We start from the raw sequence: 15,818 nt of genomic DNA on the forward strand, positions 1-15,818 counted from the left end.
TGTGACAATATGAGATACGATGAAGGAAGCTAAATACACGATGCATATTGCAACTGGAAAGACTTGCACACGAATCTAAGTTTGATAATTATATTTCCTTGTCTTACCTCAGCAGACTGAACACACAAGATTCGAAAGGCATGAAGAAAACAACTGCCTCCTATTGCAAAATAACTCAGTGTGAAAATGTGCTCATACATCAACACAACTTGCAGTACTGTGCTATCAATTGATTTCTATTCTGCAAAGTTATGAATAACAACACAACTTGATATAACTTCTGCACCCAGCTACAGCAGGAACACCTCTCAGGGCTTGGGAGGACCAATGGCAGGAGGTTGAGTGGGTGCACCATCTGCTGGTGGCTTGGGCTTGGGGCGAGGTCTGAACCCACGTTTCTTCTTGTCTTTGGATGGCAACCGCTTTTCGTACGTGTCCCGCGGCCAATGGACGTAGTAGGAGAAGACCCATGGGCGTGTCATGCCCTGGGTGTTGCGCAGTCCATTGAGATGGCCGCGGTGCTCGTTGTTGCGCTCACGGCGACGAAAGGCCCACAGACGACGACTCTCCAGCTTGCGTCGCACGCGGTCGCGTGCCTCTTCCTCCATGCGTTGGATCTGCAAATATCAAAGAAGATTGCAATCGATAAAAACATACAGTCCCACAAGAAACATGATAACCATATTTATTTCTGATTCTTATTGCAGTTTTGATTCCACACGAAGTACAAACTAGTAAATTCTGAAATACAATATTATAATTTCCAACAGATCTGTAACAGAAACAAAATGCTCTTTAGAGGAATTATCGACACATAGATGCTTCTGAGGCCTTGAAGTGGTGCATATGGAAGGGTAGTGAGCATAATGAATCTACGAAGTTGAAATGTATATGAATGAACATTGACGGAAATAAATAGAACATTAGGCCATGTCTAACTCCCTACATGCCATATTAATTCATTGTCCATAGGTATTTGTGTGAAATTTTTGCACATTTGACTCATTGGTGCAGAAAGGGTTCAGTGACAGGAAACATAGAAAATTATTTCTATGCTTTCCCTGACCTAATCCCAAATCCTGTATATCCCTCACTTCCTTACCATCCTAATCTTCTCAAGTTCTTCTTCTCGTCTCTTCTGCTCCTCCAGCTCCTTCTGACGCCGCTTTTCCTCCTCTTCCGCCAATCTCTTCAGTTCTTCTCTCCTGAAAATCAAGACAGAGATTTGAATGTTTTCTCTTTTGGATTCCACAATGAGTACTCCACCTCAAACAACTATAATATCCTATAAGAACCCTGGTAACTTATACCTTAATCATTGAAGAGTATTGTTACACATAAAGAAAATGGAAAGGAAGCATGTTCAGGAAATCAACCAAATTACATCGCATATATGAATACAACATTCTCTATCGAAGTTGAATACAGGCTGGAGATAAGTCTTGTTATCTTTGAAAGAATCTCACACTATGAACTTTGAACCTATCATCTTGGAACATTTTTCATATTTAAACAAGTTGAGCAATTGCCTGCACACAATGTGCAACATTCAACTACAAATGATGCACACCTCAAACAAGACGGAATTATAAAGATGACAACTTCGCTCCTGCTGGATTTTGTCAACTCATAGTGAGTGAAGAGCAACAGTGACCAGCAAACCATCTCCATGTTAACCCGTTGAGGACAGGCTGATTTTGCAATCACACCCATTTCCCATAGACACCTGCCCGAGTATACTCAGGACTTGTCTTCAACGGGTTAAGAGAGAGTGCTCCCTTGTATCATCTTACATTTTCCTCTCTTCCTCTGCTTTCTGCCTCTCAGCGTCCTCCCGGGCCTCCCTCATCTTCGCCTCTGCCTCTCGTCTTTCTCTGGCTAGTCTCTCCAGCGCTTCCTGCTCAGCCTGAAAAAATGGAAAGAAAAGAAAGAAAGTCAAGACGACAGGTGTACACACACAGGCCCGAAGATACGTAGATGGTGGATCTAGCTCTCCAGCCATTCCAGCTGCATTTCCTCATCATTTCCTAATTGTCAATCATCACGCAATGAAGTGATAGCGTTGTGCAGAAAAGATGACACAAGCTTCTGTTTTTTGCACCAATATCTTTGATACTGACCCCCTAGTGCCTTCTTGATTTATGCCTGCGTACCAATCACCTTAAAAAATGGATAAATAAATCATGCAGCATTTTACAAGAAGTGTGCAAGAACATTTTTGACATAATGAAATGATCTCACCATCTCTCCCCCTCCTTGCAAAAGCACACGTTCACAAACCAGCTATTGCATACTCCATTGGGTGATAAAGCCAACCGCTAATAAATGAGAACACATGATGAAATGAGATATAGTATATGCTACAGGCAGGGCTAGACGCTAGCCTTTTTCTATGGTGGCCTATTTGGACTACTAAAATCTTTAAATTTGAAATGGTGGTGGCCACGAAAAAGAAACATAGTGGCTCGAAATAAAAGGAAACATAACATTCCATTCACTATCATAAGTGTCTCGTCGGGCCACCAAAAGATAGTCTTTTTGGAAATTTGGTGGACCGACATCATTTTTCAGTGGCTAGGCCACTGGGCCACTGCTAATATAGAACATGATGAAGCAAGATTGCTGATATCAAACATCCACCATGCTTCCACCTTAACCCATTGAGGGCAGGCTGATTTTGCTGCAACATGCATTTCCCATGGACATTTGCCTAAGTATACTCTGGACTCGTCCTCAATGAATTAAGACGATCCCTTAGGGGAGGAGCATGGGTTCAATTCTAAACTCACCTCCCTCTCAAGCTCCCGGATCCTCTCCTCCTCCTCCTCCATCTTCCGTCTCTCCTCATCCTCCTCTCGCTCCCGCCTCTCCCGTTCCTCCCGCTCTCGCTCCTCGGCCTCCCATTCGGCCTCCTCCCTGAGCCTCCTCCTCTCTGCAGCGTCTGCCAGACGTTCCGCCATCTCCCTCTCCCGCTGTCTGGCTGCTTCCTCCTGTATTTGTGGTGAAGAAGGTGAGAGAGAATAAAGTCTTACGCATCAGCTGCATTCAATGCCAGGTCAGTACAGATTTCCATCAATGATTGATCAAACAAACCAAAAAACAGCAACACATACATAGATTGGACCAACTATTTGGTAACAGAGCAAGATAGGAATTTGATGATTAAATGTAATCAGGACAGACTTTTGAACACAAACATCCCACCAAAAAGCATCACTTTATTCATAAGAGACCAACCGCTAACAACTTCTGCTCTTCTTGCAAATGAATTGCTGGTGTTGAATGATACATGTATACACTTTTTTTCATCGGCAAAATATTACTACTGAGAATGAACGCACTGACCATTTTTCTCCGTTCTTCACGCTGCCTCTCTCGTTCTTCTTTCTTCTTCTCCATTTCCTCCTTCCTCTTCTTCTCCCTCTCCTCCCTGGCAGCTCTCCTTGACTCCTGCAGCATCAGCCTCGCTTCTTCCTCCGCTTCTTCTGCCAGCCTGGCCTGGTACTCGGCCTCTTTCAGCTGCTCCTCAATTTCCTGGGAAACGATCACAATGATACATATTTTGTCAGCTGGTTTTCAGCACTAGTTGAGAACTCAGAATACACGCTACAATAAGTGTCCTTTTCACTTTAAGCTGGGTTCTTTTTTCCAGCTAATTTGTCAGTCATGGAATCCCGATAGATTCCATTCAAAATGGCTAAGAGTTTAGCAATATTTTACCAACATGTAGGCCAAGGAAAGAGTGCAATTGTAATATTTGATCGGCTCCTATTGAATTTAAATGCTTTATAGTCAATGCATGTGATGTTTTAACTGGATAACTTTCACATGTAAGTTTCCAAACTTGATTTTGATTTTTTTTTTTTTTTTTTTTTGGGGGGGATTGGGAATGTATATGAAACATCATAATTTTTACAAGCTGTCATTCATAGCTGCAATGAACATCCTCTTGTTGGAATTTCAAAAATGACCTTACAGCTGATTTCTAAACTTACCATCTTTTTGCGCTCCTCTTCATATGCCTGTCTTCTTTTCTCCTCCTCAGCAGCTTTCCTCTTTTCTAGCAGGGCCTTCTTTTCTTCTTCCCTCCTCTGTTTTGTAAACAAATTTAAATACAGAACATGTTTGGATATTAAAGCACACTATTACAATACAACAAGGCAAACTTTATTCCACTAGCTTGCCATTCTTCACTTTTAAGTCAGTGTGCTAATGCAGTGAAATACTCGTTGCTTTCATAGTGATGTCACATCTCTTGAATTTTTCATTTTGCTTATGAAACTCTCTGCATAAAATAACGTCCTTTTTTTCTCCATTTTGATCAAATCTGGGATTTCCTGACTCTTTCTCTGCAGTCCATGCAACCATGAAAGTAACAAATTATTAAACCTCTAAAGAATGTGCTGACAACAAAATTGATTTGCATAAAGATTCTGCATACTTGAAGGGTTTATGGGGAAAAGGCTTTCAGAATAATAGGGCTAACAAAACTAACAAAAAAGAGTCAATGAACAAAAGGGCCTATAAAAAACAACAAACAAACCTTAGAGAATTGAATAGTAAACAAAAGGCTCTTAAAATCTAAGGTCACAAGTCTTAAGACCTTTACAGGCAGATTATGAAAGGGTAATCCTTGAGGCTGTGAGTACTTAACAGTTACCAAAGGGGCTCTAAAAATCAGCGACTCTTAAAAACGACTTTTACAATTGAGAATTAAAGAAAAAAAGAAGGACAAATAGAGGGGATAATAGAACAGATTTGGGAATTGAAGAGTTTACAATTTAACTTTATGAATAAAGGGGTAAACAAACAAACAAAATGGCTCTAGGAGCTAAGTAGAATGGCTCTTAGAACTGAAGGTGCTAAAAGTAGTAAGAATGGAAGAGATAAAAACAATACCATAAGAATTATACAATAATAAAGACTATCAGAATAGAGAGTTAACAAAAATATGTAAAGTGAACAGCAAGGAAAGAAGGAACAAGAAGTAGAAAAGGATATGCATGATAATAATTACATAGAAAAGAAAGTCAGTGAATCTATTACAAATAGCCTAAGGAAACAGTAAATAATGATGATGATGATAATAACATTGTTGCTATGAAAACGTGACCATACCTGCTTCTCTAATCGGCGAGCCTCCTTGAGGGCAGCCCTCTCTTTGGCCTGCTGCTTCTTGGTTTTCTTGGTGCCCTTTGGAGTCTGGGTCTTCAGCTCCTTCTCAATTGCCTCATCGTCAGTAGCAACAGAGGCGCGGTCTGTGTCATTGGGGTCACCTAGAGGTCACAGAATTTAGACTCTTATTAAATTTGGGCCATGGAAGATGGGTACAGGTAACAAACGGGTAGATCTGTGCATTACCTGAGAATGGGAACTCTTTGGACTTTGGACCAAAATACATAATTTATAAATCAGTTGAGCACTACCTATTCCTCTGACAAGATGTATTTTGGTTTACAAAAATGTTGCGTAACATTCATTCTAAAACAAGAATGTGAGCCATCTGCATGTCACTCTGACAGAGTCAAAGAAATGTACGGAGGGAAAAACAAAACTGTACAGAGGTATTTTCATGAAAAATTGTAATTTTAGATTTGTTTCGAAGTGTTGAAAGTTTGGTGTGTAAACTACCATCTGTTGACATTTCAAAGTTTTTGCATGTTTTAAAATGCGAAACTCCTAAAAGTGAACGAAGCATTGCTTTTCATGGCTCATTTCACATTTCAACCACATGAAAATATAACATCTGGTTTATTATTTGAGAGCTATCATAGGCCCGCACTTGCACATGCAGTTGAAAGAAATGGAACAACCTTGGTGTCACTGAAATCCATGTGAGAAAACTAACCTTTATCTTCTTCTTGTTCTTCCTTCTTTTCCTCTTCTACATTGATGTTTGCTTCAGCCAACTGTTGAGCAAGCTGCAATAGAAGACATGGCAGAAATAGAGAATGTTGCAAGCTATGTGTAATTTGCACAAAACTTACGTCCTATAACAAGAGTAGACACAACTTCTTTTTTTTAAAACTTAAGGGCACTTTGCTACTGGCATTAAATGCATATAGCATAGACAAGAACTTTGGCATGCATTTCTATTTTGTGAATCTTGGCTCTCGCGAAATAACAATGCATTCAAAAATTTCTGGTTTCACAGTATTTGCATGTACATTTTAGGTCAATGGGAGACTTGAGAAGCAGTAATACTATCACCTCATGTGATTTATATATGAGATCACAACTAACATTAGTATAAAAACATGTGAAAACTTCAAATTTCATCATTTTACCATACATACATAATTTGATAAAACTTCAACAATCTCATTTGTGTGATTCTACTAAGCTATCATAATCAACTTGAACATGATGTGAAATTTCACTTTGAAAAATCCCCCAGTCTTTCTCACCTCCTCCTGTATCATCTTATTGATCTCATCTTGAGACGGCTCTTCATAGGCACTGGCTCCCCCAGAATCGATGAACTCCACTCCTCCCTTCTTGTGAACAGGGCTGGATCCGCCCCCTTTCTTGCCCTTCCTCGCCTTCCTGGGTGTCTGGGGTGACGGCTTGGGACTGGGCTTGGGTTTCTCCGGCTGTGGAAATTGAACAATGCACAGGCAGCACTTCATAGTAATGAACAACCCGATAATACAACTTCCACCATTTTCATATACAACAACACAACTATGACTGCAGAAAGCAAACAAACGAACAAGCAAGCCAATATGGCAGAATGTCTGGACATCCAACAACTATCGAGCTACAGGTTGTAAATCTAAATCAAATTCAAACACAATTATTTCCCAGTAGTGAAGGGGGCCTAGTTCTGAAAGTTTGGCAGGAAATTATTCTCATCCTAATTGAACTTACTTCATTCAGATGTAACAAAAGATAGGGAAGGGAAACTCAAGTTTGTCTGTGTGTAGGGGGCACTGCATTCTGGACTACTAAAACAATAGTGTAAGTCAACAGGCCAACGGAACCGGGGGTGGGGGTTCACCCCCCCCCCCTTTATGTTATTTATTTATTTATTTATCTTTTCTTTCTTTTTTTTTGCTTATCAGCTGAACAGCTGAAGAAACCCGGAAGTGGATCTAGAAGTTGCGCTGAAGGCCTTTTTTTTTTTTGCTTGTTAGCAGATGAAACCCGGAAGTGCCCCCTGCCCACTTTTGAAAACATGGTGCCGACCTTGGTCAATGCTATACAAGTTCCAAAAGGTGGATGTCCTCCTGTGTCTATGGCCTAAATCAATGCCTTGTCTTAAAGAAAATAATACAGTAAAATCTCTAATTAACACCTTCAGTATATTGCTTGAGATACTAATGACGACTTCAGTGCAAGTAAAGTAGCATAAATGTATGGTGTGAAATGGATACCTTTGGAATAGAAGATTCATTTTTCTTGGCAACCATGGACTGCAGGCTGCTTAGGTCCAATTTCTCTGCCTTCTTCGGCTTGTCAACCACAGTCTTCTTAGCAGCGGACTGCACCCTGGGAGGAGGAGGCGTTGGAGCATGGGAAGTGACAACAGTGGGGGCTAGGGTAGTGGGCGGGATGGGGGCATGGACGACGGGTGAGGCAGGCTTGGTGATGGGAGCAGGTTCTGGTGCCAACTGCGGAGTAAGGGCTTTAGGAGGGGGTTCCTCTTCCCCATCCTCCTCCTGCTCACCTTGCTGAAGAGGGCCTTTACTGTGGCTGGTGGAGGGGCGTGATGACACCGATGATGATTTGGAGGTTATCTCTGTTAAAAACACAATGACAACATGGCACATAGTCATGGAATACTATCTTTAAATCTACAGAAATCATATGAACTGAAGCTGTGTATCTCACTAAACAACAACCTTACTTACTGACATTAAAAATATACTGTAAAACGAGGAATTTTCGCGTGCACTTTAATTTCGCGAATTTCGCGAGTGCCAAGATTTGCGAAAATAAAATGCGCGCGAAAGTCCTTATTTACACTTATATGCATTGAACGCCAGTGGCACTTCGCGAAAATTTCATGCCACGAAGAAGGCTGTCAGTTCCAATTCGCGAAAAATTCATGCCGCGAATATATCATGTTTTACAGTAAATAAAATCATCTGCAGACTAAATATCTTAGAATATATTTAGACTTGAATCATACAGTAATGTGCATACCTACAGTACATAATGTTGTTTCACTATTTCTTTGGGCTTAGAATAGAATTGGGATATCATCAATAACAATGGCAATTGAACTGCATCAAATATATCCCTACTAGATAGGAAAAAAAGACCCTCATTCAACCTCCTTTACCATTAATTCCTGTAATGACAAAAACATCATCACTATATTAAAGCACTAGGGTGTTTTACCGTTATCAGTAGAAAATATAATTTGAATGTGCCTACTTTAAGCAGAGTATTTACCTCTTCAAACTCACTGCACATGCAAGCACAAACATCCCGAACAGATTCAGCTCTTTACAGGGCAATCTTGAACTGATCACAGAATAAAGGATAAAGTAAAAACTCAATATGTACTTACAAAGACTTTCAGATTCAGGTCAGTAACTGATAAAAACTAATGCTACAAAAAGACAGTAGTGTCAAAATGCATTCTAATATCCTATCTACCCTAGTTAAAGGACAAGTCCACCTTCATATACATAAGGATTGAGAGAATGCAGCAATATTAGTAGAACACATCAGTGAAAGTTTGAGGAAAATTGGACAATACGTTCAAAAGTTACGAATATTTTAAGTATCTGCGCAGTCACTGCTGGATGAGAAGACTACTACAGTGTATGATGTCACATGCGTACAACTATATAAGGAAAATAAAAAGATAATTTCACAAAACTTTACTTTTTAAATAAAGTGCAAATTTCTTCGACTTGCTACTGACGTATGTTAAGGGTAATATCATTCCCCCTGCCTTCTGAAAGAGAGAAGTCGAGTGTTCTTTTGTTATGCGAGAAAAATGGAAATACATTGAATTTGCTTTATTCTTTCTTTATATCGTTGTACTCATGTGACATCACAAGCTATAGTAGTCTTTTCATCCAGCCGTGACTGCGCAGAAACTTCAAAAATTCATAACTTTTGAACGGGCTGTCCGATTTTGCTCGAACTCTCACTGATGTGTTCTACTAATATTGCTGCATTCACTCAACCCACATGTCTATGAAGGTGGACTTGTCCTTTAAGTCCACATCATTTTTCTGTTTCCACAACATATCTCATAACATACCCTGCTCCTTTGGGATTCCTACTCCTTCTCCAAACAGCTGCAGGTTCTCATTGTTGCTCTCTCCTGTGTAAGATAGACAACAAGGCATTAAAAGAAACATAGTAAAGAATATACAATGCAGTTTCTCTCTTGCAAAACACAACCAAATTGAATGAAATACAAATGACTTTCATTAATTACAAAATTGAGAAAACGAAATGGCAAAACTACACACTGCAAAACTAGTTTCTACCAAATGACATTACACTGGAGGAATTTCAAATGCAATGTAAACACAAACTTGCCTGATATTCTATCAGACATGAAAATCTTTCTTTCTCTATCAAAAGCCAAGCATATGGTTGAAACCAAATGGTGAATAACAAGGGGAATTCTTTATACCTTGCTCCACTGGAGATTCCCACTTTTCTTCTCCGTCAACCTGCATCTCTTCTTGCACAGTTTCCTCAACGTCTTCCAAGGCAGCCGTTCTAGCAGAACCAGACGTTCCTGGCCTGCTGCGGGATGACTGTTGAAACAAAATTGAAAATGAAAGCTTAGGTAAGCCAATATTACAGCTACAATAAAGGACAGGCATGTCTTGACAATCCCACAAAACTACAATACAATGCAGACATGCATTGTACATTAAATGCTCCCAAAAACTCCAGAAACATGGTAGAAGTGTGGGGGGGGGGGGGAATGTGTAGCCATATTTTGCCCCCATCTTGCTCTCTACTTACTGTGAAAAGTTCTACTTTACAATTCTACTCAGTCACACACAACTACAATGTCAGTATAATGCATTCCCGTTTTAACAAATGCAGTTATAACAAAATTTCAGTAACAGCGAGGTGGAAATTTAGGCCCCAAAGTTATTGTCCATATATCTTCATAAGCACTTCATTTGTTCGGCTATAACAAAATTCTGATAATTCATTATAACAAAAGAAAACTGCCGGTCCTGAGGACTTCATTATAATGGAAGTCACTGGTATTCTTTTTGTAAGTGTTTAAAGTGTGTCATGTAAATTGATAGTGTTCTGAAGGAGCTACCTCTGTGGATGAGGGAGAAACGGGCAACATATAAATCAGAGCAAACCATGATTGACAATGTTGGTAGCATCTCCTTATCCTACATGTATGGCTATTCAGGAACATATCACTATTCCAGAAAAGTAAATCCAATCACACATGAAACCAACCTGTCTTGACTTTGCAGAGCCTGTTCTAGTTCTTCCCGATCCAGGCCTTACTTCACCGACGTTATCGTCCAAACCAGGCCACTCGTCTCCCTCCGGAGGTGGAGTCGATCGACGTGATGACCGTGTTCTTGGTGTGTAAACTCTTGGTGGTAATGAGGATGTCCTTGAATTGCTGCGATGGGGTAGCATTGGGCCCTCTTCACCTTCCACTGCATCCACTGCATCCATCCCTGCTTCATGCCGAGCATCCGCCTCGGCTACGTCTGGCTCGAGATCTTCCACCCCGAGCTCAGCCAGATCCTCTGACTGCCAGTCATCATCATCTTCTCCTCCCAGCTCTGCGGCTCCTGCATCCTCGCCCTGCTGAGATCGCATCGCAGCGGACGACTTCTGGCTCCTGGAGCTCTCCGCCCTTGACCTCCTGCTTCCTGAACTCGGGGCTCGACTGGGCACATCCTCCTCGGGATGCCCTCCAGCGCTAATTTGCGATCTGCGTGATGTGGGTCTGCTCGATTTAGGACGGGAAGAGTGGTGTGATGACTGACGGGAAGAGTGGTGTGACGACTGACGGGATCTTGACTTCACTGATGCAGCTCTTGCTTCTTCATCCACTACCCATTCTTCTTCGACATCCTCATAGCCATCGCCTTCTTCCTCTTGTTCCCCTCCAAAATCCTCATTCTCAGGTGGAAGAGATGGTGTTCTTGCTTGCGGAGAGTAGGGGGGGTAAGGTGCACTAACCGGTCTCCCAAGGTATCCTCCTGACTTCAAAGATGCAGTCAAGTCTTTTAGCGAGAAAGGTGTGCCTGATCTGATGCTTCCTATGGATCTGTTTGATCTACGTACAAAATAAATAAATACATAATACAAGTGGGTGGAAGAAGCAGCAAGAAATTCATGCACAACATCAAATTCAGATACATTTTCTATTCCCAGTAGTAATTGTCAAAATGCAGCAGGTTTGTAATTTTCAAAAGATTACTTTGACCATCTGTAGCAATCACTATGATGCCTATTTCTAGAGAACTTTTAACAATGTAATGCATCAAACAAGAAAAGCACAAGTTGTTTAGCATGTACATGATTAAACATAAGAAACATAGCCAAAATAATCATACCATGATGCTATATCATATACCATGAAACCATTCACCTGTAAAGCTACATTCCCAGATTCAACTGGGCAATACAGTATTCATTTCTACATATTGTACACATCAGGGAGGAGACACAATAAGACACTAGAAAAGACATCAGCTGGTTACCTCGCAGTATCAGGACGTGACAGCAAATTGGCCTCTGCCTGAATTTGCTGTGGCTGAGTACTGTCCGATGCAAATCTGACGGTGGTCTCTGTAGTGGTGCTGTTGATGGTGTGGCTGACCGATCTCATGTCTGCATTGCTGCTGGTCTCACTGTACACTTGCCCGTCCGATTTCAAGATGGCCGGCCGTAAAAACTCCGTCTTGGGAGGTACGCTCTCGATCTGTTCCTCCAGAGCACCGTCTGGCTCGAGGCTTCCATCCTCTTCAAACTTTTCCAGCACATCGCTCAGCTCTTCCGCCATGTCGGGGGCTGGTGTGTTGGCTTGAGATATCGATGTTATGACATTTCTGACCCTGTGATAGAGAGGCATTTAAGAGAATGAGAGTGTTCGAGAAGGTTGCATAGAAGACCTATCTCAAACATAAATCTCTCATTTTCCTGCACAAGGGTGGTGATGGGGCCCATTCGGTAGCACATCTGCCATGCAATTAAATGACTCTGGATCAATTCCCATGGCTTAAAATACCCACTGGCCATTGGCAATTTGCCACCATGACCATCCCACTGGCCGGAATGCCCCTTTCAAAATTAAACCATTCATGGCTACAATATTTTGTTTGACTTATGTCCCTTTGAGTGCTTTTGAGCCCCCTCAAAAAGGTGGCTTTGACCCAAATTTGATGAAATTCTAGACCTTAATTCCTCCTGATGAGTCTAGTTAGGCAATGTTGTGTGTAATTATGCCATTCTGGCTAGTAAGAGGCATAAATACTCTGTCCCTCAGATTGGACATCAGGCGGAGGACCAGTGCATGAGAAAGTTATCACTCATGCAAATAAAAGATGCCACTTTACTTCCTCACACAGAGCAGGGTGCTAACCCGGTGAAGTGTCCACCCCACATACCCACACAAGAAAACGATGCTGACCCCTAATGGTTTGCCCAAGGTGAATATCAATAGTCAGCAGATGGTATCTACCACGCAAATACCAGATGAAAAAAGATTTTCTGCACATGTAGTCACGCAACTATTGTATATTAACAGCATTATCAGAGGAGTTCTGGAGTTGGCTAAAAAATGATTATGCATGAAATTAACACTATGCATAACTTACGCTGCTTTTGTCTTCATGTCTTTGAGGTAAAAGACAAAGTCTCCTCCGGGCTGCAATCGGAAATCCACTCCATGTTCACCTTCCTCCTTGTGTAAAAACTTGAAGCAAGATGTGTCGTAGGGTGCATTTCTCTGTTCTAGACCATCGCCAGCCTGAAAAGAGATTTTTTTTTTCCACAAAAGATTCCTTCTATCAGAACATTGCAACTTGTCTTCATGATTTTCCTAATTGCATATGCTATGATCATAGCAAATAATTTTGTCCATTCAAATATAGAGATGGTTCAGTGCATCATGCATTCATTAATTCTACTTTTCACATATTGTACATTGAGCAGGAAAATAATCTGAGAAGACACAAATAATTTTAATTGATGCACTATATTCAAATGAAATCTGACACATAACAATTCAATATGAGTTTTGTTTGATCATCACAACAAGTCACAGCTCTTTGGCAAAATCAAGTGTGATTGATAATGTTTGCTTTTCCATGTTTTCAGAACACAGACACAAGTCCAGAGAGCACCACATACACCTTTCTATTGCTTACCTCAGATCCATAATGAAGGACACTATTTGTTAATTTCTGAAATGTTTGAAGGTCGGATACCCAGTCGTCAACATCGATGGCATTTGGATTGACACGGTAGCACCTTTGTTCCAGGACAGAAAAGGCGACATCTTTGGGCGCTGCAAACAGCATCAGGGCACCCTTCCTGGTCGTTAGAGTTTTTGGCAAGGAAGCATCAATTCTGGCAGGCAGAGTTGGACTTTGCGAGGAGCGGCGGGAGGTGGGGGCGCTTTTTGCCCTCTTGAGAGGTCTGTGCGATCCAGTGAGGCTGGGTCGGGACTGCTGCTTGTTGGCGCGAATGACACCAGTCCGGGGTCGCAAGCGAACGGAGCCGAGAGGCCTTGAGTACTCGGTGGTCTGTGTCTTCAGCCGGATGAGATCTGCAAAGTTTTCACCGACGGCTTGGGACTGCTGGGGGTAGTTCTTGGATGCCTCCCGGAGAATGGTCCTTATCTGGGAAAGCTGACTCTTGATTCGGATTGGGATGTTGACCCTCTTCTCCAAGTGGTCCAAGGACTCTCCCGGCAGGGACTTACTGAGGACCTTGGTCTGTAAGATTTGTGGGGGAAAAAAAAATTGTATTTAAACAATTTACTGTTCTTCACTGTTGCATTAACTGCACCCACAAATTCTGACCAGTTTATGGGGGGGGGGGGGGGGATGACTGCTGTTGGGACATATTTTTAATACACTCAAAATACACCTCAAAAAGTAAAAAATAATATGGGTATTGCAGCTTCTTGATGTTTGCCCAGATTCTCCTGAATGTACTTACTGTGCATGTTTTGCTGCAAAGCATGCTGACCTGGCCTTCTTTTAGCAGGACATTTCACCACATCAATTGCATGTACATGTACATGTCAAGCTGCATTTTTAGCTTCCCTTCCAAATAAGCCTACCTGTGATGGGGGGGGGGGGGGGGGGGGGTAATTTTGCTGGCTTCCATTCCAAAAGCCTGTGATAGGGGGTCAAAATGAAACCAATATCCATCCTTAAAGGGGTGTTGCTAAGAATCTGGAAAAAGCATATGTGTAGGCCTATGGTTGACTGCCTGAGTGGGCGACTGGGGTTTGTTGGTAACCATGTGATGGTGCACTTTAAAAATGAGCACTTCAAGAAAATCCTTACAGTAATGTCCCAGATGGTATTTGCTTTTTTGTAGTTGTCTAAATCCTCCTTTGGTAGACTACTTAGTTTTGACTATACATTTTGAGGTTCTGGTCACAGGAAGACATACATTGAAAGTAAGTTTTATGCAAGATGACAGTCACACATAATGGTACATTACAGATATGTGACCCGCTACAACAAAAGGATCCGAAAGTTGGGGGAGGACAATTTTCTGAAAATGACATGACATAATTCCCGTACTCTTTTGCTTTAATTTCATACATAGCACAACCCATAAAAGTACTCGGTTGCAGAGATATCGATGATTTTATCAGCGCATGTCAAGTGGTTGAGGAAATCAGAGTTTTGAGAAAAACGCCTTCAAAGTTGTCCTTCCAACACTCTCATGGTCAAGGGGAGGCAAGACAGTTTTCACCGCCCGACAGTAGAAGGCACACTCCTAGCGACCTCCGCCATGTTCATTCAAGCTTAGCGCCAGCGGTCCATGCACGACCAATCGGTAATCAAGATGCCACACACTGACCAATAAGATCACTCCCTCGTTGCTAGGGGCGGAGTCAAGCTGCGGCGCTAAATCCAAATCTTTGGACACATTTCTCTTACATTGAAAGTCGGAAAATCATGACCCAGAAAAACACTGATATCTTGCCTTTCCTTTGATCATTTAGCTTTGAAACTTCGGCAGATGATGAACAAAACATTAGACTACAAAATTATGCAAAAAACAGAAATCCAATTGCTTTGACCAATTTTAATGATGTGACTTCAAACTCGATTTTCTCGGCTCGGCTGTCAGCGACTTTAGAATCCTTATGTTGTAGCGGGTCACATATATTAGTCAATATTCATACTTTTGTACAATACAGATGTAAAGTGGATGTACATTTTCAAAATGTTCAAATGAAGCATTTTCACCTTCTTGTCTTCCAGCTGTTGCTGTAGATCACCATCCCATGATCCACAGCCATGAGCCAGAGGACTGAAGACTGACGTTGATGACATTATTGCCTGTGGATTGTCAGCAGCCAAGGTGAATTCTAGAGATTCTCCATGTCACTCAAATGATGTATCACCAAGTCTCCAGCGAAGAATGGACATCTTTCGTGATTCTTCCTGCTTTCAACAGCAACCTATGAGTAAAAGTGATGACAACATCAGCCTTCATTTAAAAACCGTCTGGTCTGGCAGTGTACAGATCCAGATCCAGATTGGAACTTCTCACTCACATAATGCTCCCAAATACAAATTGTTTGTCTATTAAGGATGATATTGCATAAAAGTGGAAATTTTTGTGCAAGAAACTTTTTGTCACGTCAAATTCAGTGA

The 15,818-nt window shown here is 41.5% G+C and overlaps 1 protein-coding gene across 1 annotated transcript; it reads right to left on the minus strand.

The window, feature by feature from the left end:
* Positions 1-308: 308 nt before the first annotated feature.
* LOC139741782 (uncharacterized) lies at positions 309-15,495 on the minus strand. The gene is made up of 17 exons (XM_071652372.1): positions 15,408-15,495; positions 13,341-13,910; positions 12,789-12,940; positions 11,673-12,026; positions 10,408-11,245; positions 9,605-9,731; positions 9,224-9,286; positions 7,377-7,741; positions 6,408-6,593; positions 5,849-5,921; positions 5,119-5,276; positions 3,996-4,091; positions 3,346-3,534; positions 2,790-2,990; positions 1,794-1,906; positions 1,103-1,205; positions 309-617 (listed from the first exon to the last, which is right to left on the minus strand). Exons 1-17 carry the CDS (start codon positions 15,492-15,494, stop codon positions 309-311), a joined length of 3,984 nt encoding a protein of 1,327 aa, XP_071508473.1. The 5' UTR covers position 15,495.
* Between the last annotated feature and the right edge of the window lie 323 nt (positions 15,496-15,818).

The sequence above is a fragment of the Diadema antillarum genome, unplaced genomic scaffold (genome assembly GCF_040938485.1).
Source record: "Diadema antillarum isolate AM-2024a unplaced genomic scaffold, OU_Dant_1.0 seq00000953_RagTag, whole genome shotgun sequence".
Lineage (NCBI taxonomy): Eukaryota > Metazoa > Echinodermata > Echinoidea > Diadematoida > Diadematidae > Diadema > Diadema antillarum.